The sequence below is a fragment of the Salvelinus fontinalis genome, chromosome 7 (assembly GCF_029448725.1).
Source record: "Salvelinus fontinalis isolate EN_2023a chromosome 7, ASM2944872v1, whole genome shotgun sequence".
NCBI classification, from domain to species: domain Eukaryota; kingdom Metazoa; phylum Chordata; class Actinopteri; order Salmoniformes; family Salmonidae; genus Salvelinus; species Salvelinus fontinalis.
Genome location: NC_074671.1, coordinates 18,252,807 through 18,275,671, shown reverse-complemented (window position 1 = coordinate 18,275,671; position 22,865 = coordinate 18,252,807). Strand labels below are relative to the sequence as shown.

Genomic DNA, 22,865 nt, shown 5'->3' with positions numbered 1-22,865 from the left:
TTTCTTGTCAGCTTGGTTCCTACTGGTTAGAGAGGTTTCCCCAACCCCAAATTACCACTATACCCTTTTGAAGAACCTATCACATGGGTTGTGTTCATTGGGCACCGAACGGAAGAAAACAGACTGAAACAGGGAGGGACCACCTGGACTTGTCCAATAAGATTTGAAACCTTTATTGCCTATGCTGACACTATCCTGATATTAGGGGGGGGAAAAGGTGACAAACGAGATGTTTGCACATTTGAACGGTAGTAGGATAGAAGAGTGAGGGGGAAGGGGAGAGAGAGAGAGTGAGGGAGGGGAGGACGAGAGAGAGGGAGAGAGCGAGAGAGAGTGTGTGTGGGAGGGGAGGACGAGAGAGAGTAGGCAGTAACATGAAGCCTCCTTCAACCCTGTCAAGGGATCCAAATAGTTTGGAGTGCTCGAGTGCTTTGAGATCTGACCTGCTCTGCAGCGTGGCTGTCTGTCCTACTAAAGGCTATGCCCAGAGGCCATCACACAATCTGTGATGAAACAACCTTGGGATTTGTCACAGCAGTAGCAGTACATGAACATCATGTAAACAACTTTTTTAGGAATACTGCCCTTCTCTTACCATGCTTCATGTGGAAAGTGATAGTGGTGTGTGTGAGGTGCATGTGTTCCTGGCTTGAGGAGTTAATCATTGACCTGTTTGCTAGTCTCAGTGTGTGTGTGTGTGTGTGTGTGTGTGTGTGTGTGTGTGTGTGTGTGTGTGTGTGTGTGTGTGTGTGTGTGTGTGTGTGTGTGTGTGTGTGTGTGTGTGTGTGTGTGTGTGTGTGTGTGTGTGTGTGTGTGTGTGTGTGTGTGTGTGTGTGGGGCTCGGTCATGACATGAGTCACCAAAATGGCGGTAACTTCGGCTGGGGTGAGACAGTTCAACCTTGTGCAGAACAGTAGGGACGATTGCTATGGCTCCACACCTGTTATTGAGGATGCTTTCCAGTTGCCACCTTTCAGACAAACATGAGAGCAAAGGCCAACACAAAATGCATCAGACACAGGCAATCCAAACATAAGACCAACTTGAGTTTTTTATCATTTTGAAACTGATCTACTGGTCTACTGAAGACCTTACATTTTGGCATGAACCTCTTGAATCTATGGCAACGCAACAGGAAATACTTTTAGCAGTATCAATATCAGTGACAGACTCAATCCTTCTGCAAAAGTGACCCTTAAGCCAAAAATAAGCATATTCTGCTTAGAATGTCCACACATTGAAGTGTTTGACAGACGAAAATTGTCTGTAAAGACAATAAAAAGTGTCAGAAATGTGGAAACAATTTATTTATTTTACTAGGCAAGTCAGTTTAAAGAACAAATTCTTATTTTCAATGACGGCCTAGGGTTAACTGCCTTGTTCAGGGGCAGAACGACAGATTTTTACCTTGTCAGCTCAGGAATTTGATCTTGCAACCTTTCGGTTACTAGTCCAACGCTCTAACCACTAGGCTACCTGCCGCCCCGAATAATATATAGCCTATAACAATGTATCCAAATTCACATATGCAATCAACATCCAGCTAAAATAGTATCAGTGTTCAATTCGACCACAGGGCAGCTTTACTGATGACTAACAAAACAGTGACTTGGATTTAAACAGGATACAGTAACGTGTTAACACATGGTTGAGAAACACTCTTCACACCACTTTGTACAGCTATGACGGGAAGTTACTTTATCATGGCAGGTTAGGAGGATTAACGTAGCAAGTTAGGATAATTAATTTAGCAGGTTAGGAGAATTAGGTTTTATTTTATTTTTCTTTAACCTTTATTTAACTAGGTAAGTCAGTTAAGAACAACTTCTTATTTACAATGACGGCCTACCCCGGTTAAGGTTAGGAAAAGGGTTAAGGAAAATCACTTCTGGTCATAGATGTATCGAAGTGGCGTGAAAATAGTGTCCCAACATTATTATGTCAACAATAAAACCAAGGAACTTCTCACATTTGGCATGGAACGTTGTGTATTTCTCTACTCTCACATTGAAAAGAGTAGGACCTCTAGTGGGCGAAATGGGAAACTGCTGATGTATGCTTACTTCTGTAGGGGATTGCATAATCAGAGAGTACATTTCGGACAGAGGTCATTTTTGCCTTTGAAGCTTTTATTTTAAGAAAGAGTTGTCATTTTGAAATCATCAGTAGTCAAAACTTTTAGAAACGTAACTTGTTCTACTTTATGTTGAAATCTGTATCAATGAACAGAACCAGAGAACCTGAAATTCAGAGCAAATGGCAAATAACTAATTTAATACAGGATTTATACATTAACAAATTGTAATTGGACAGACATTATGCACCTTCACAAATCATGGATCTCTAATGCATGCTCTTTTAATTATGGTGCAGGTCTATTTGAATCAAGAGTTTCATCTTGTGTTCACTTTGGGCCAGTTTGCCGGACACAGATTAAGCCTAGTCCTAGACTAAGAAGAAGCATTTTTATGGGCGATTCTTAATTCAAAGGGGTTGTAAATCCAGGACTAGGCTTAAAACTGCAATATGTAATTTTTGAGGTGACCGACCAAATTCACATAGTTACATAGTTAGTTACAGATCTGTCATTCTCATTGAAAGCAAGTCTATATGCATTATTTCTATGCTTTCTGTTCTTCAGTTTCCTTTGCATTTTTTCCTTTCGGTTTTGTACACCAGCTTCAAACAGCTGAAAATACAATATTTTTGTAAATTGAAACGATATTTCAGTGGTTTAGATGGCACAATGATTCTCTACATTGCTTGTTTTGACACAAACTGAAATTATAAAATATATAAAATTATGAAATTACTAATCTTTAGTGTTGCAAACAGCTAATATCTAAGTACATCATGAGTTACAGTATGTCAGTAACATTTACACACACTATCCAAAAACTGTACATAATGGTGTGGTCACAGTGTATTTATTCCTCTCCTCCCTACGTAATCTAATTCACATTAAACCTTCTCCTTGTCCTATTTTTGTTATTAAAGTGAGATTGAAGCAGGCAATGTGGTAGCCATTTTGGTTCACCACAACAGCATGCACATCAAGTCGTCTCTGGAGAGGGGAGCAGAGGAAGAATGAGGTTATAACATGCACTTCACAGGAATGTGTCCAAATAGGTTCTTCACAATATAATAGCAACATTTTCACAGATGCACACAAGCTCACCCATGGTAGGTAGTCCAGATTCAACTTAAATGGTTTTTCATAAACAATCAGTTCTGCAAATAAATACACCCTATTTTAAAGTTTAAGAAACACATCCAAGTGAACCAAACCTTTGTATTAATCATGAATCTATAAAATGTATAATTCCCTTCTGCACACCATTGTGCTACAGTGCATCCTGCTAATGCGTCCTGTCTATCTATCCTATCAATGCATTTAACAGCATAGCAAACACTTTCCCACCCTGTAACGTGAAGTGCATTTAATGCAAGAGAAATACTTAATATGTACTTTTCAAGGGTGCTTTTCTTCTTGACATGGGGCTCAATTCAAACAAACCAGCATTTCTGAATTTACACCATTGTTTTTTTTGGTAGCTACTGGGTTTGACTGAATCCCAGCCCTGATCTGCTGTCTTTCTTTCGGGAGCAGAAGGTGAAGCAGGGGATATCGGGCAGGCCCAGGGGCTCATCATAGTGAAACATGGCACCCCTCACCAGGAACACATTAGCAGACAAGTATAGCTCCTCAATGGACTGCCCTGTGGGAGAGGGATATACACCGAGTATACCAAACATTACGAACACCTTCCTAATATTGAGTCCCTCCTCTGTCCTTTGGATGGTGGACCATTGTTGATACACACAGGAAACTGTTGAGCGTGAAAATCGCAGCAGTGTTGCAGTTCTTGACATATACCAGTATGCCTGGCGCCTACTACCATAAGACTGACTCCAATGTCAGGGTCCGGAAAAACCAAACAGCAACTTCAGACAATGTTTACTTTTTCTGATATGAGAAGAAAATATTTATCGATAGCAACAATTAGTGAAAACATAAACTGTAACCGACATGACAGTGCTATCCCATGGGCACAGACGTCATTTCAACGTCTAGTTTCGATGTACATTTGGTTGAGCTGTCAACTAACTTGAATTCCATGACATTGGATTTAGGTTCAAAGTTGGGTGTAAAGAAAAATGGAAATTCCCTTACGCACATCTCAGGACCAGGCTGGCTGACTGCTCTCCGTACAGCAAGAGGAAGTGACCAGAGCCGAACAGACTTGCACCATTTCAGTGTGTGTGTGAGTGCAGGGATATATGATGCGGACTTTTCCAGGCATCTTCAATGGATATGTGTATTCTATTTCCACTGGCGCACACGTGAAGGTAAACAATGGGGGTCGCTGTTTCACCAGGCCTAAATTAAGGAACACTGGATTAGAAGATGTCTGAGTTGTTGGACTACAACTGTGGGGCCAAAAAAGCAACATTTTGATGGCATGACATTAATGCTGCAGTCCTCAGACATTTCTATCTGCTAAGGTCTTGTTGAAACTAGGTCAACCATATACGCAATTGTCTCCACTACAATTTGCAGGTCCAAGTTTAAAAATATGTATACAATTTAGTATAGGAGTACATCACATATACTGTATATTTGTGAACCTGATTTTGAGAAATTGAGGAAATTAAAAGTTTTTGGACCTGCAGAAAATCCATGTTGTGCAGTACATGTGTACAACGTCTGGGGGCGCAAATGATTAGCACTGGCAGCACGAGAGAGCCAGCCAAACAAACAGTGACACAGAGTGCGCACTTCCTGGTAGCTGGTCGTTCATCGGCTCTGTTGTTGTGAGCTTGGTAAATGGAGGGACTACGATGAAACTGCAATTTTTATGGGAATACTAATAGCAATCGTTGCTGACAATATTGGCGTGGTGGTAAACACACCGGGAACGGTGTCTTGACGTCTCCAAACACTGCATGAGGCTGTTGGTGGAATGTCGCTGAGCTCAGGCGGGTGGACTACTCACACCCCACCGCCGGACCCGTCCTCATCTATCCCTGGCTATGGGGCCTCACAAACTGGCTGCCATACCGTCTTGATGTCGGTACGGGTATCAGTTTGCCATTCTGGTATTCGGCCGCTGTGTCTTCCTGGGGCAGGTGATGAGTCACTCCGTCTACAGCTCAGTATGGACCCCGGGAAGTCCGGGGAATTCCGTCTCACGCTACGGGACACCAGCGGAACAACGGGTCGGAGTGTGGTAAGAGAGAGAAAGGTTAAAGGCGGATTTCAATTCATGTCATTTGTCAGCCATGTTGACAAATAATGTTTATTGCTTTTGACTAATTACAAAATGGTGTTCATTAAAAATAGTTTTTGAAATTGTCAGCTAAACTCGATGGAGTAAAGTTACATGTCACGTGATGTTTTATTATTACCAGCGTTACCAAGGCAGGCAGGCATGTGTGTACAGAGGTTTTTAAAACAACACTGATATTACCGCTGGTCTCATGCTTACCTTTGGCTGCCATGCATTGAACTGTCACATAGTTATTTGAAACAATATAGTTCAACAAAATACACGGAATAAAAATATAAACGCAAGAGATTTCCCTGAGTTACAGTTCATATAAGGAATTTAGTCATTTGAAAGAAATTAAGCCCTAATCTACCGATTTCGCATGACTGAGAATACAGTTATGCATCTGTTGGTCACATCTTTTTTTTTTTTTAAGCTAGGGGCTTGGATCAGAAAACCAGACAGTATCTTGTGACCACCATTTGTCTTATGCAGCGTGACACATCTCCTTAGCATAGAGTTAATCAGGCTGTTGATTGTGGCCTGTGGAATGTTGTCCCACTCCTCTTCAATGGTTGTGCAAAGTTGATGGATATTGGCGGGAAATGGAACACGCTGTTGTACACGTTGATCCAGAGCATCCCAAACATGCTCAATGGGTGACATGTCTGGTGAGTATGCAGGCCATTTTCAGCTTCCAGGAATTGTGTACAGATCCTTGCAACAGGATCTCATCACGGTATCTCATTCAAATTACCATCGATAAAATGCTATTGTTTAAGTTGTTCTTAGCTTATGCCTGCCCATATCATAACCCCACTATGGGGCACTCTGTTCAATGTTGACATCAGCAAACCGCTCGCCCACACAATGCCATAAACGGTGTCTGCCATCTGCCCGGTACAGTTGAAACCTGGAATCATCTGTGAAGAACACACATCTCCAGTGTGCCAGTACCCATCAAAGGTGAGCATTTGCCCACTGAAGTCCGTTACGACACCGAACTGCAGTCAGGTCAAGACTGGTGAGGATGACGAGCATACAGATGAACTTCCCTGAGACGGTCTCAGACAGTTTGTGCAGAAATTCTTCAGTTGTGCAAACCCAAAGTTTCATCAGCTGTCCAGGTGGCTCAGACGATCCCGCTGGTGAAGAAGCCAGATGTGGAGGTCCTGGGCTGCCGTGGTTACACGTGGTCTGCGGTTGTAATGCCGGTTGGACGTACTGCCAAATTCTCTAAAATTATGTTGGAGGCGGCTTATGGTAGGGAAATTAACATTCAATTATCTGGCAACAGCTCTGGTGGACATGCCTACAGTCGGCATGTCGAATGCACGCGCCCTCAAATCTTGAGACATCTGTGGCATTGTATTGGGTGACAAAACTGCACATTTTAGAGTGGCCTTTTATTGTCCCCAGCACAAGGTGCATCTGTGTAACAATCATGCTGTTTAATCAGCTTATTGATATGCCACAGCTGTCAGGTGGATGGATTATCTTGGCAAAGGACAAAATGCTCACTAACAGGGATGTAAACAAATTTGTGCACAAAATTTGAGAGAAATAAGCTTTTGTGCATATAGAACATTTCTGGTATCTTTTATTTCAGCTCATGAAACATGGGACCAACACTTAGTATTTTTGTCCAGTATAAACTACCGGTCAAAAGTTTTAGAACACCTACTCATTCAAGGGTTTTTCTTTATTTTTACTATTGTCTACATTGTAGAATAATAGTAAAGACATCAAAACTATGAAATAACACATGTAATCATGTAGTAACCAAAAAAGTGTTAAACAAATCACAATATATTTAATATTTGAGATTCTTCAAATAGCCACCCTTTGCCTTGATGACAGCTTTGCATACTTTTGGCATTATCTCAACCAGCTTCATGAGGTAGTCACCTCAATTAACAGGTGTGCCTTGTTTAAAGTTCATTTCTGGAATTTTTTTCCTTGATGCATTTGAGCCAATCAGTTATGTTGTGACAAGGTAGGGGTGGTATACAGAAGATGGCCCTATTTGTTAAAAGACTAAGTCCATGTTATGGCAAGAACAGCTCAAATAAGCAAAGAGAAACAACAGTCCATCATTACTTTAAGACATGAAGGTCAGTCAATACAGAACATTTCAAGAACTTTGAACGTTTCTTCAAGTGCATTCGCAAAAACCATCAAGCGCTATGATGAAACTGGCTCTCATGAGGACTGCCACAGGAAAGCAAGAACCAGAGCTGTTGCAGAGGATGAACCCATTAGAGTTACCAGCCTCAGAAATTACAGCCAAAATAAATGCTTCACAGAGTTCAAGTAACAGACACAACTCAACATTAACTGTTCAGAGGAGGTTGTGTGAATCAGGCCTTCTTAGTCAAATTGCTGCAGAGCAACCACTACTAAAGAACACCAATAATAAGAAGAGACTTGTTTGGGCCAAGAAACACTAGCAAAGGACATTAGACGGGTGGAAATTTGTCCAAATTGGAGATTTTTGTTTCCAACCGCTGTCTTTGTGAGATGCGGTGTGGGTGAACGGATGCTCTCCGCATGTGTATTTCCCACCATAAAGCATGGAGGATGAGGTGTTTTTGTGTGGGCTTCTTTGCTGGTGACACTGTCTGTAATTTTTTTTAGAATTCAAGGCACTTTTTTTTTCTCCCCAATTTTTTCGTGGTATCCAATCGCTAGTAATTACTATCTTGTCTCATCGCTACAACTCCCGTACGGGCTCGGGAGAGACGAAGGTCGAAAGCCATGCGTCCTCCGAAGCACAACCCAACCAAGCCGCACTGCTTCTTAACACAGCGCGCCTCCAACCCGGAAGCCAGCCGCACCAATGTGTCGGAGGAAACACTGTGCACCTGGCCCCCTTGGTTAGCGCGCACTGCGCCCGGCCCGCCACAGGAGTCGCTGGAGCGCGATGAGACAAGGATATCCCTACCGGCCAAACCCTCCCTAACCCGGACGACGCTATGCCAATTGTGCGTCGCCGCACGGACCTCCCGGTCGCGGCCGGCTGCGACAGAGCCTGGGCGCGAACCCAGAGACTCTGGTGGCGCAGCTAGCACTGCGATGCAGTGCCCTAGACCACTGCGCCACCTGGGAGGCCCTGTTCAAGGCACACTTAACCAGCATGGCTACCACAGCATTCTGCAGCGATACGCCATCCCATCTGGTTTGCGCTTATTGGGACAATAATTTGTTTTTTCAACAGGACAATGACCCAAAACACACGCCCAAGCTGTATAATGGCTATTTTACAAAGGAGGAGAGTGATGGAGTGCTGCATCAGATGACCTAGCCAACACAATCCCCCGACCTCAACCAAATTTAGATGGTTTGGGACGAGTCGGACCACAGAGTGAAGGAAACGTGCTCAGCATATGTGGGAACTCCTTCAAGACTTTTGGAAAAGCATTCCAGGTGAAGCTGGTTGAGAGAATGCCAAGAGTGTGCAAAGCTGTCAAGGGCAAAGGGTGGCTATTTTGAAGAATCTCAAATAAAATATTTTTATTTGTTTAACACTTTTTTTTTGGTTACTACATGATTCCATATGTGTTATTTCATAGTTTTGATGTTTTCACAATTATTCTACAATGTAGAAAATAGTAAAATTAAAGACCCTTGAATGAGTAGGTTTTTCTTAAACTTGACCGGTAGTGTAGTTATGCAGTGCATTTGGAAAGTATTCAGACCCCTTGTCTTTTTGTTTGGTTACAGCCTTATTTTAAAATGGATTAAATAGTTTTTTCCCTCATCAATCTACACACACCGCCCCATAATGACAAAGCACAAACAGGTTTTTAGAAAATTTTGCTAATTTATATATTTTTTAAACAACAACTGATCACATTTACATAAGTATTTCCGACCCTTTACTCAGTACTTTGTTAACACTTTTGGCAGTGATTACAGCCTTGAGTATTCTTGTATGATGCTACAACCTTGGCACACCTGTATTTGGGGAGTTTCTCTCATTCTTCTCTGTAGATCCTCTCAAGCTCTGTCAGGTTGGATGGGGAGTGTTGCTGCACAGCTATTTTCAGGGATGTTCGATCGGGTTCAAGTCCGGGCTCTTGCTGGGCCAGTCAAGGACATTCAGTGACTTGTCCCGAAGCCACTCCTGCGTTGTCTTGGCTGTGTGCTTGTCCTGTTGGAAGGTGAACCGTCACCCCAGTCTGAGGTCCTGAGCGCTCTGGAGCAGGTTTTCATCAAGGATCTCTCTCTGTACTTTGCACTGTTCATCTTTGCCTCGTTCCTGACTAGTCTTCCAGTCCCTGCTGCTGAAAAACATCCCCACAGCATGATGCTGCCACCACCATGCTTTACCGTAGGGATGGTGCCAGGTTTCCTCCGGACGTGACTCTTGGCATTCAGGCCAAAGAGTTCAATCTTGGTTTCATCAGACCTTTTGGCAAACTCCAAGCGGGCTGTCATGTGCCTTTTACTGAGGAGTGGCTTCCGTCTGGCCACTCTACCATGAAGGCCTGATTGGTGGAGTGCTGCAGAGATGGTTGTCTTTTTGGAAGGTTCTCCCATCTCCATAGAGCAACTCTAGAGCTCTGTCAGAGTGACCATTGGGATCTTGGTCACATCCCTGACCAAGGCCCTTCTCCTCCGATTGCTCAGTTTGGACAGGCAGCCAGCTCTAGGAAGAGTCTTGGTGGTTCCAAACTTCTTCAATTTAAGATTGATGGAGGCCACTGTGTTTTTGGGGACCTTCAATGCTGCAGAAATGTTTTCGTACCCTTCCCCAGATCTGCGCCTTGACACAGTCCTGTCTCGGAGCGCAACGGACAATTCCTTTGACCTCATGGCTTGGTTTTTGCTCTGACATGCACTGTCAACTGTGGGACCTTATATAGACAGGTGTGTGCCTTTCCAAATCATGTCCAGTCAATTGAATTTGTCACAGGGGGACTCCAATCAAGTTGTAGAAACATCTTATGGATGATCAATGGAAACAGGATGCACCTGAGCTCAATTTCATGTCTTATAGCAAAGGGTCTGAATAATTTAATAAATAAGGTATTTCTGTTTTTTTAAAACCTGTTTACACTTTGTCATTATTGGATATTGTGTGTAGATCGATGAAGATTTGTATTTATTTAATCCATTTTAGAAATGTGGAAAAAGTAAAGGGGTGTGAATGCTTTCCAAAGGCATTCCCACTGACTTGGTCTATAGGCTGCAGTGCTCTCCAATCATTCTCTCCCAAAAACAGAGCTCAAAGGTCATTCCAACATGACATCAGTGCAATACCTCAACATACTACCATGGAACAAATAGTGGTAGGCAGCCAATTTCAATGTGATAAAATGAGCATCACTCTTCTCTCTCCCCCTTCATGTCTTCCAGTCCATTGCAGAGTTTGACCTGAGGTCGGTGCACTATGAGGTGAAATCGCCAAAATGCCACGAGCTGAGTTTGTTCATGCCCCCTCACGACCGCATCAGCTTCAACTTCCGCTGCGAGCAGGAGGCTCAGGAGTGGGCCACCGTGGTGATATCATCACTCAGAGAGGCACACAGGGGTTAGTCTACTTTCTTCCTGCCTGTTCTCTTTGATCAGATGTTCCACTGTCTTCTGCTCCAATTTTTGCTGTGCTCTAATAACCTGAGTCCCCTGTCTTCTATTCTCCTGACCCCTCAGTGTCCGACAGCCCCCCCACCGATGACCGACAACTTCCTCTGGAGGCCTTGGAGACACCCAGCTCCGCTTCCTTACCACGCACAGGTAGCCCTCAGTGGGTGTGTGTGTGTACAGTAGTGTATTGGCCAAGTTTCTACTCTTTTTCAATTGCTCACTGTCCCGGACTCTGTTTCAACCTTGTGTCCATTCATCTGTAGAGGAGATGTGTGCTGAGCTGACCAGGGCCATCGAGGCTGGTGACATCCAGGCGGCCTCTATCTACGCTGCCACCCTGGCTCGTCAGCAGGCAGAGCTGAAGATCCAGCCCTCTGAGAGGAGCTACGGAGACACGGAGCTTAGGTGAGAGAGTTAAGAGCAAACGAGCTACTGGGTAATAGAACAGGAAGTTATTGAAGAAGTCAGAATATTGTGTGAACTGGTGCGATGACAGGAAATGCATATTTTAGTAGTTCATGACGATTGTATCTTTCTGTGAAAGCTTGGCTGTAGTGGTCGAAGATTCTTCGTCTTCCTGTTGTGTCACAGTGAAAGTCCCCCCCCACGCGACCATCGCAATACTCAAGCAGCAGGTCAGTCTGAACAGCTTAAATAAGAATTAAATTTTTTTTCGAGTTTGAATTCAGATCTTTAACAGTATCTAGCTCTACAATAGTTTCAACATAATGTAAACCTACTTTCTGCCTGTGTTTTTAGTTTTTGTACCTTTTCTGTCTGTCCCTCTGTCACCTAGGTATTCCTGGAGTATGGCTTCCATCCGCGGGTGCAGCGCTGGGTGATTGGCCAATGTCTGTGTGCTGACCAGCGCTCTCTCGCGTCCTACGGGGTGCGTAGGGATGGAGACACGGCCTTCCTGTACCTCCTCTCTGCCCGCCACGCCCGTCTCACACGGCAGCTGCTCCAGCAGGACCAGGAAAGAGCCCTCCTCACCCCCGCTACCCCTCCTCTTGAGACCCCAAGCAACGGCCCCACATCCCAGGACTGGAGGGGTTACAGCACCCTGCCCCCCAGACTGAGCCACAGCAGCATGGGTGACACTGTTAAACACTCACACCAATGCACGCACATACACACCATTGACAGAAGGACCCATTGTGTTGGCTTCCTCCTGACCGAGCTTTGTTCCGATAGGTTCAAATGGAGCGGGGCCAAATGGAGCCGGGGCAGAGAGGCTGAACATCAGTGAAATCAAAGACCTCATCAACCTGGAGATGCCGCAACTCAACAAAGCACTTACCCCTAAGAAATCAGGGAGTCAGGTACACACAAGCTCTGTACAGTACCCCTTGGTATTAATTGACTAACTATTTCACTCTGCTACATGGATTTCATCTAGGTATGCATGAATACCTAGATGCAGTAAGTTGACATACAGTAGGTTTCCAGCAACACACCTGTAAAGACAGTCTCGCTGTGTGTCTCAGGGTTGGGCCTGCCCCTCTTGCACGTACATAAACAAGCCCACACGGCCTGGCTGTGAGATCTGCAGTACAGACCGTCCAGAGAGCTATACTGTTCCCGGGAGCTACAAACCAGACCCTCTGGAGCTTCACCGCATACAGCAGGAGAAAGAAGCTGTCCGACAGTACCAGCAGGTAGGATGTTTTATGCTCATGAACACATACGCAAACTCACACACTCGTGCACGTAAATGCATTCAAATGGTGCATACAGCAGGAAAAGCAAGCTGTCAGACAGTGTCAACAGGACAGGTAGAAACCTAGACACACACATACAGTCTTGCACATGCACACAGTTAATTACAGTGCATAGTTTATTAGGGAAAAGGTTTATTAGGGGAAAGGTAGGCTCCGTAGGGGTAGCAGGAGTTGAGACGACCAGGGATGGTAGGATGGGCTCTAAGGCTGACTCTCTTCTCTTCTGTCTCTTTGTTTTTTGAAGGAGAAAGGGAGAAGAGAGGCGCTGAGGGGCGCGGGTGCTCAAAATGACTCACTACTGGAAAACTTGGCCCAGGACTACAGGCACACACACACTCCGTAACATCGCAGAAAGACACTGACTGACTGACGCGCACACACACTTTCTATATTTTGCCACTGTAAACATTCTCTTCAACCCATACACTCACGCTACTGAGCAATACTCATTCATGTTGTGACAGAATCTCAGTGACTGTACATTACATAGCATTGTGGCTACCTACCCTCTGACATTGTTTGATACAAATACACTATATATAAAAAAAGTATATGGACACCCCTTCAAATTAATGGATTCGGCTATTTCGGCCACACCCGTTGCTGACAGGTGTATAAAATCAAGCACACAGCCATGCAATCTCCATTGACAAAAATATTGACAAATATTGGCATTAGAATGGCCTTACTGAAGAGCGCAGTGACTTTCAACGTGGCACCGTCATAGGATGCAACCTTTCCAACAAGTCAGGTTGTAAAATTTCTGCCCTGCTTGAGCTGCCCCGGTCAACTGTGTGTGCTGTTATTGTGAAGTGGAAATGTCTAGGACCGACAACGGCTCAGCCACGAAGTGGTGGGCCACACAAGCTCACAGAACGGGACTGCCTAGTGGGGAAGTGCTTAGCGCGTAAAAATCGTCTATCCTTGGTTGCAACACTCACTAGCATTACCAAGTTCCAAACTGCCTCTGGAACGTCAGCACAAAAAATGTTACGTCGGGAGCTTCATGAAATTGGTTTCCATGGCCGAGCACAAGCCTAAGATCACCATGCGCAAGGCCAAGCGTTGGCTGGAGGGGTGTAAAACTGGCATAGTGCCAACTAAAGTTTGTTGGAGGAGGAATAATGGTCTAGGGCTGGTTTTCATGGTTTGGTCTTGGCCCCATAGTTCCAGTGAAGGGAAATCTTAACGCTACAGCATACAATTACATTCTCGACGATTCTGTGCTTCCAACTTTGTGGCAACAGTTTGGGAAAGGCCCTTTCCTGTTTCAGCATAACAATGCCCCTGTGCACTAAGCGAGGTCCATACAGAGATGGTTTGTAGAGATCGGTGTGGAAGAACTTGACCGGCCTGCACAAATCCCTGACCTTAACCCCATTGAACACCATTGGGATGAATTGGAACGCCGACAGCCAGTCGCTTAACATCAGTGCCGACCTCGCAAATGCTCTTGTGGCTGAATGGAAGCAAGTCCCTACAGCAATGTTCCAACATCTAGTGGAAAGCCTTCCCAGAAGAGAGGAGGCTGCTATAGCAGCAAAGGGGGGGACCAACTCCATATTAATGCCCATGATTTTGGAATGAGATGTTTGACGAGCAGGTGTCCACATACTTTTGTTCATGTAGTGTATGTTTATCTGCACAGAAGTGTGTTTGTATGACTTTTAAGCAAATGAAAGAATCATGGCTCTTGTATGTCGAAGACTTTGTATATAGGACAGCAGGTAGCCTAGCGTTTAAGAGCATTGGGCCAGTAACCGAAAGGTCACTGGTTCGAATCCCGAGCCGACTAGGTGAAAAAAATCTGCCAATGTGCCCCTGAGCAAGGCACTTAATTATAATTGCTACTGTAAATTGCTCTGGATAAGAGCGTCTGCTAAATTACTAAAATGTAAATGTAACTTTGCATGTTTGTAATGAATTATGTAATTATACTGCAAATCCATGTAGGCCTAGTTTGCTTAGTGTGTGCCAACCAGTTGAAACCTACTATTTCAGAGAAGACAAAGAACTGCTGTGTTGCCCACTCTGTGCCTGTTTGTTACAGTCAGGGTCATCAAGTGGACAACTTCAATGGCTGTTTGTTTTTAATGTGTTAACTTTCAAAATGCACAATTTAATAAATAATGAAGGCCTTTTGACTGAATGTAGAACAAAAAACATCCATGTTGTTGCAATTTAAAATGTGTATTTAACTTTAATAAAGCAAGAAAATAAAATGCTGTTTTGAACAAAATTAATTTCTGTCTGTGTGTTTGAACGATGTGTGTGTTCAACGTGTGTGTTGTTGTATATTGTGGATCCCCACCACCCCAGGCGAGGGAAGCAGAGCGGAGGGAAAACTTTGCCCGGCTGGTGATGTTGGATGGAAAGGACCTGGTGCCCAACCCAGATGCTGTGGACTGTAGGATCTGTTACCTGGACCTGCAGCCTGGGGAGGGAGTCCTGCTCAGAGAGTGTCTCCACTGTTTCTGCAGGTACCACTCAGAGACATGGGAGACCGTATCCCCCCCCCCGTGACCCTCCCCCTACACACTAGCTGATCTGAAAGCATTGGAGCGGTGTTAGCAATGTGGTGGAAACTCCACTTAGCCTGCCAGAGAGCTGCTAAGTGCAGTTATAACATCATATTGCTTACACCCCTCGGATTCTTTCTTACTACAAGAATTGGGGGGGGGGGGGGAATTTTGCACTGTGCAAGAAGGGCATGGGTGAGATGAGATGCTTATGCAGAGATGGAGCCAGTGTGTTGTGTTCACAGAGATTGCCTGCGCTCAGTAGTCCTGATGTGTGAGGACCCGGAGGTGGCCTGTCCGTACCGTGATGACACGTACGCCTGTGACTGCACCCTGCAGGGGAGAGAGATCAGAGCCGTGAGTGGTGACATCACTGACTTCTTTCTAATGTATTTAATAGTAGCTGCACGATGGTCCATTGGATATTAGAGACATACTGTATGACACACTACCTAATGTCTGGCTAATGCAAACCCACGATACATCAGTCATCTAATCATCTCTCTCCCCTCTGCTCTTTCATTCCTTCCTGCCTACCAGTTGGTGTCGGAAGAGGAGTACGAGCGCTGGCTGCAGAGAGGCTTGTCTGTGGCAGAGTCTCGTTGTGAGGGCAGTTACCACTGTGCCAGCCCAGACTGTGCCGGGTGGTGTGTGTACGAGGACACCGTCAACGTGTTCCACTGCCCCGTCTGCAACAAGCACAACTGCCTGCTCTGCAAGGTACGCACACATCACCTTTACATTCACCAATGATTGCATACAACATGGATTTGAACAGACCTCTTTCTCTACTCTGTCTGTCTCTCAGGCGATTCATGAAGGAATGGACTGTAAGCAGTACCAGGATGACCTTACGACCCGTGCTGAGAACGACTCGGCAGCCCGCAGAACCAGAGATCTGCTCAAGGTGACACACAGACACTTTTACACACACAATTTATACCTATAGATCGATTTCAGCAAAGCATTGAGGACAATGAGATTTTAGGAGAACGATTGTTAGTTTTCAGGTTAGTAAGACTTTGCTGATATATTAACAGATAATAACTTATATTAACATGTAATACCCGTGTCTCTCTCTCTCAGACCCTGGTCCTCTCCGGGGAGGCCATGCACTGCCCACAGTGCGGCATCATCGTGCAGAAAAAGGAGGGCTGTGATTGGCTGCGTTGCACTGTCTGTCACAGTGAGATCTGCTGGGTCACCAGAGGGCCTCGCTGGGGGCCAGGGGTAAGAGCACGCCCCTCCTGTCTCTCTGTCAAATTCAGTTTAGCTCTGCATGGTTGCATGGTCACCTGTAATGCAGACATTTCACATCTGTCTGCTACCTGTCCAACGTAGCATGTAGTCTAGCAGTTAGAGGGTTGGGCCAGTAACTGAAAGGTCGCTCGTTCGAATACCCACACCGACATGGTGAAAGATCTGTCCTTCAGCAAGGCACTTAACCCAAATTTACTCCATGGGCTGCGTTCTCCTATGGCTGACCCTGTAAAACAACACATTTCACTGCACCTACCGGTGTGACAATAAAATATCTAATGTGCTTCTGTTTCCTCCCAGGGTCCGGGAGACACCAGCGGAGGCTGCCGCTGTAACATCAACAACCAAAAATGTCACCCAAAGTGTCAGAACTGCCACTGAGAAAGACAATGAGGGATGTGTGCATTGAGAGTGAGATAGGACAAATGAAGTGTGTGTCACTCAAAGGTTTGATGATTGCACTGCACATTTAGCTATGCACGTTTTCTGTTGGTTTCTGTTCTCCCTTTAGGCTGTGTTTAGACAGTCAGCCCAATTCTGATATTTTTTTTCACTCATTTGTCTATTGACCAATCAGATCAGCTCTGGAAAATACCTGATGTGATTGGCCAAAATACCAATTAGTGAAAAAAATATCAAAATTGGGTTGTTTGTCTCAATGCAGCCAGAGTCATGCAATACTGTTCAGGGACACATTAAACTAAGTGTACTTAACTTTTTCAGCCCTCAAAGCCAAAGTCTAATGCTAATGACTGCATTCTGGGGTTGTAACAGAGAGCGTACTGTGTTCTAACTGGATATAATGCCATTTTTCTGCATAGAAAAAGAACAAACAATCTCTGTTTCAAACTGCATTGCGTTGTGTGCCAATTAATAGCCATTTTGAAAGTACATGAGAGTTCATGTGAAATTACTACTTCTGCATGTTTTTCTATGTTTTAGCACCTCTGAATGAATGCCAGGCTCTGTCACGTAGATCTGTTTCCAAGACTAAGTGTTCTATTTTGTTCTATTTATTACTCACAGGCTCTGGTTACAGACAGACAAATGTATGAACGCCAAGAAAACACTTTCTATCTGCCAGTTTTCATGGAATAATCAGATTTGCTCAGTAAATGCTGTGTGCCATAGTGCGTTTTTAAAACAGTTTGTCAATAAAGCCACTCTAAACACAAGATTTAGTCTCTAATTAAATCTAATATGATAAAGAATTAGATGAGGGTGGTTTAACACAAACAACCGCCACGGTTTGAATGCCTCCTGTTTTGCCCAAGCTCATGAGGATGGCACACTCAGTCTGTATTTCTTTAGCCTATTCAAGTTGCTTAAGGTAATTACAATGTATTACCCAGTCTGGCAAATACACTATTTTCATGGTTTACATTATTAGCCTCTACGGGATCGGTGTCACCCCCGCGGGATGGTTGAGCTGAGGTAGGCTAATGTGATTAGCATGAGGTTGTAAGTAACAAAACAAATTCCCAGGACCTAGACATATCTGATATGGGCAGAAAGCTTCAATTATTGTTAATCTAACTGCACTGTCCAATTTACAGTAGCTATTACAGTGAAATAGTGCTATTGGTTGAGGAGAGTGCAAAATTATGAACTTGTAAATGTATTAATAAACCAATTAGGCACATTTGGGCAGTCTTGATACAACATTTTGAACAGAAATGCAGTGGTTCTATTGGATCAGTCTTAAACTTTGCACACACACTGCTGCCATCTAGTGGCCAAAATCTGAATTGTGCCTGTCCTGGAATAATACATTATGGCCTTTCTTTTGCATTTCAAAGATGGTACAAAAAAAAAAAACTTTTTTTTTCTTTGTATTATCGTTTACCAGATCGGCTCCTTTAATGTAACAAATATCAGTATGTGTTATTATTATGTAACCTACGGAGGAATAGAATGCCAGAATTCGTGCAGCTTTTCATTATAGTTAGCTTTTTGTCAGTCAGTGACAATGTAGGCCTGAATGCAAAACTGATGCGTTGCATTGCTAAATGTTTGGAATAAACTCATGATCACACTTCTATAGCAAATCCTAAACCTTGTCATATGATAGTCATCTGTTGCAGTAGTCTGACAACTCACTCCAAATTCTTACTATGCTCTGTCGTTCGCTACATAGTTCATGAACTTTTCCCCCTTATTCCCTTTTTTCATTGCGGAGAAGAAACTAACGTCTGTGGGCGTGGCATGGCAGGAGCAAAGGAGTCTGGGTAGCCAGGCAACTGTTGCAGCTAGCTGGTACTAAAAAGCTGTAAATCTGGTTTCTGAAAAGTGACAACACAGGAAGAGAGACGAGGCTTGCCTCAAGCACGTCAATGAAGATTTTGAGATACACTGCACAATAGGGGAGCTAGGTTTAGGATTTGCCATAGGCTATGCTAGTGAGTGATCATGAGTTTATTACAAATATTTCGCAATGCATTAGTTTTGCATTCAGGCCTACATTGCCAATTTAGCCACAGAATTTGTTAACTAGGCCTTTAGTACTCCTGTATGAGCAGAGAAGAATACCCCCTTTTGCCCTAAGAACAGCCTGAATTCGTCAGGGCATGTACTCTACATGGTGTTTCGATTGCGTTCCACAGGTATGCTGGCCCATCTCGACTCCAATGCTTCCCAGAGTTGTGTCAAGTTGGCTGGATGTCCTTTGGGTGGTGGACCATTCTTGATACACATGGGAACCTGTTGAGCATGAAAAGTCCAGCAGCGTTGCAGTTCTTTACACAAACCGGTGCATCTGGCACTTACTACCATACCTGCTCAAAGGTACTTACATGTTTTGTCTTGCCATTCACCCTCTGAATGGCACACATACACAATCCATGTCTCAATTGTCTCAAGGCTTCAAAATCGTTCTTTAACCTGTCTCCTCCCCTTCATCTACACTAATTGAAGTTGACTTAACAAGTGACATCAATAAGGATTTATAGCTTTCACCTGGATTCACCTGGTCAGTCTGTCATGGAATGAGCAGGTGTTCTTAATGTTTTGTATACTCAGTGTACATCATAAGGATGTAGTAGCCTAACGACTCGATCACACCTACACCGTCATTGCACAAAATGTTATTCAGCATCATCTAGATATGTTTGCAACAAAAGTTCACCTTCTGCTACCATTTCTGTCAAGCCATTACACATGCAGAAAGCACTGCAACTGCTACTGCAAGACAATGCTGTAAGGCAAACACAGCGTTCCATTAGAAATGAATGGACTTCTGGTGTACCAAAACGTAATGGTGCTGTCGGTGTAATCGAGGCGTTTGGCCAATGTAATAGGCCTATTGTCAACCAATCATATTTCTCAAATCCTTTCGGAAGAGAACAGTTAGGCCTAATGTGCTTTTGGTGAAGACCTACAAAAGTAAGTAAATTGCTGTATTAGACTGAAACGTATAAGGTAATTTCATCAAACTTGTGAGGCTCTCCTTGCTTATTCAATATATTTTCTGTTGCTTCACTCAATCACATTTTAAAAGTCTCCCTTAACTGTTTTACATTCCCTGAGACCAACCAGAAATGTTTCCTCGGTCAAATATTCCCAGATTTTTATAAAACAGGCACATATGTGGTCTCTCGTTTCTGCATCACTAAGGCAATAGAGGTGGCAAGGGACGCTTCAATTGCATGTTCAGTTCAGTGGACTGCAGGGGTGTAGCAAGATTATGGATATATTGACAACACTATACAGTGAACTTCAAAATTACTGGCACCCCTGACTGGAAATGCACAAATAATACGTTCAAAAATATAAATTATATAATTATAGAGAAAAACTCAAAATACTAACATGTGAGAAATACCGTACTTTATTAATGTTTCAATGGAACCCACCAAAATAATTTGATTTAATAAAAAATCAATGTCCTCCAAATCAAGGTTTCACAGTTAATGGCACCCTTAAAGATTATTGTAAATAACATCTACCAAATTAAACCAGGAATTAAATTCCACTTATTTAAGTTTATATAAGTCCTAAGGAACTATATTGAGCCATTACATCACTTCCTGTTTCACTATGGTATAAAAATGAGGTAACACGCATGCAATATCCCTTTGTCATCCAACACCATGAAGAAAACAAAAGAACTGGCAGTTCAAAAGAGACAGATGGTCGTACTGTAGACCTTCATAAATCTGGTAATGGCTACAAGAAGATCAACAAACGATTGAATATACCACTGAGCACTGTCAGGGCAATTATATAAAAATTCAAAAGATATGGAACAGTTGAAAACCTCACGGGTAGAGGACACAAATGCATTTTGCCCCCCAGGATAGGGAGGAGGATGGTGAGAGAAGCAACAAAATACCCAAGAATCACTGTGAAAGAATTGCAGGCCTTGGTGGCGTCTTGGGGTCACCAGGTTTCAAAAGGCACCATCAGATGACACCTCCACAACCCCAGGTTCTTTGGAAGGGTTGCCAGAAGAAAGCCCTTTCTTACCCCAAGACACAGACGCAAGCGCTTGGAGTTTGCCAAACATCATTTAAATTATGACTGAAAGAAGGTGCTCTGGTCAGCTGAGACCAAAATTGAACGTTTTGGTCAGATACAGCATCTGCATGTTTGGCGTCAGAGATGCATACAAGGAGAGGCACCTCATACCCACAGTGAAATATGGTGGTGGGTCAGTGATGTTTTGGGGCTGTTTTAATTCCAGAGGTCCAGGGGCACTGGTTAAGATTGATGGCATAATGAATTCCACCAAGTATCAGGCAATTTTGGCTGACAATCTGATTGCTTCTGCCAGAAAGCTGGGACTTGGCCATAGGTGGACTTTCCAACAAGACAATGACCCAAAACATACCTCAAGATCCACACAGAAATCCACACAGAAAATGTTCTGCCATGGCCATCTCAGTCGCTGGACCTCAATCCAATCGAAAACCTGTGGGCTGAGTTGAAGAGGGCAGTTGATAAGCGCAAACTCAAGAATGTGAAGGATCTTGAAAGGATCTGCATAGAGGAATGGTCCAAAATCCCTCCAAATGTGTTCCTTAACCTTGTCAAACATTACAGGAAAAGACTCCATGCTGTTATCCTTGCCAGAGGTGGTTTCACTAAGTACTAAATGAGGAGTGCCAATAATTATGAAACCTTGATTTTGGTAAAATGTATTTTGTATTAAATAATTGTATGATTTTGGTTGGTTCCATTGAAACATTAAATAAGTACAGTATTTCTCACATGTTGGTATTTTGAGTTTCTCTCTATAATTATATTGTTTATATTTTTTAAAGTATTGTTTGTGCATTGCTAGTTAGGGGTGTCAGTAATTTTGGAGCCCACTGTATATATAAAAGTATGTGGACACCCCTTCAAATTAGTGTATTCGGCTATTTCAGCCACACCCATTGGTGACATTTGTATAAAATCAAACACACTGCCATGCAATCTCCATAGACAAACATTGACAGTAGAATGGCCTTACTAAAGAGATCAGTGACTTTCATAGGATGCCACCTTTCGAACAAGTTAGTTCTTCAAATTTCCGCCCTTCTAGAGCTTCCCCGGTCAACTGTTAGTCCTGTTATTGTAAAGTGGAAACATCTAGGAGCAACAACGGCTCAGCTGAGTGGTGGTAGGCTACACAGGCTCACAGAACGGGACAGCTGAGTGCTTTAGCAAGTAAAAATAGTCTGTCCTCAGTTGCAACACTCACTACCGATTTCCAAACTGCCTATGGAAGCAACATCAGCACAAGAACTGTTTGTCGGAAGCTTCAAATGGGTTTCCATGGCCGAGCAGCCGCACACAAGCCTAAGATCACCATGAGCAATGCCAAGTGTTGGCTGGAGTGGTGTAAAGCTCGCTACCATTGGACTCTGGAGCAGTGAAAACGTCTTCTCTGGAGCGATGAATCACGCTTCATCATCTGGCAGTCCGACAGACGAATCTCGTTTTGGCGGCTGCCAGAAGGAGGCTACCTGCCCCAATGCATAGTGCCAACTGTAAAGCTACAGCATATACAATTACATTCCGACGATTCTGTGCTGTCCAAATTAGTGACAACAGTTTGGGGAAGGCACTTTCCTGCATGACAATGCCCCCGTACACAAAGCGAGGTCCATACAGAAATGGTTTGTCGAGATCGGTGTGAAAGAACTTGACTGGCTGGCACAAAGCCTTGACCTCAACCCCATCGAACACCATTGTGATGAATTGGAACGCTGACTGCGAGCCAGGCCTAATCGCCCAACATCAGTGCCCGACCTCTCTAATGCTCTTGTGGCTGAATGGAAGCAAGTCCCTGCAGCAATGTTTTATTTAGTAGAAAGCCTTCCCAGAAGAGTGGAGGCTGTAATAGCAGCAAAGGGGGACCAACTCCATATTAATGCCCATACTTTTGGAATGAGATGTTCAACGAGCAGGTGGCCATATACTTTTGGTAATATAGTGTACCTCTCCAGGGTTGCCAGGTCTAGCTAAAATTTACAGAATAACGACTACTCAAAACCTGACCACAAGGCCTGATACCATGAAAC

The 22,865-nt window shown here is 43.8% G+C and overlaps 1 protein-coding gene across 2 annotated transcripts; it reads left to right on the top strand.

The window, feature by feature from the left end:
* Positions 1–4,730: 4,730 nt before the first annotated feature.
* Positions 4,731–17,534, top strand: shrprbck1r (sharpin and rbck1 related). 2 transcript variants are annotated; one of them, XM_055928543.1, is made up of 14 exons: positions 4,731–5,246; positions 10,632–10,806; positions 10,926–11,009; positions 11,123–11,264; positions 11,404–11,494; positions 11,656–11,953; positions 12,054–12,181; positions 12,347–12,517; positions 14,900–15,060; positions 15,345–15,456; positions 15,640–15,819; positions 15,908–16,006; positions 16,186–16,329; positions 16,660–17,534. In XM_055928543.1, the coding sequence occupies exons 1-14, from the start codon at positions 4,965–4,967 to the stop codon at positions 16,738–16,740; spliced, it is 2,148 nt and encodes a 715-aa protein (XP_055784518.1). In that variant the 5' UTR covers positions 4,731–4,964; the 3' UTR covers positions 16,741–17,534. The 2 variants fall into 2 exon arrangements, with proteins under 2 accessions (XP_055784518.1, XP_055784519.1); XM_055928544.1 differs by having other exon boundaries at positions 4,733–5,231.
* Positions 17,535–22,865: the final 5,331 nt, after the last annotated feature.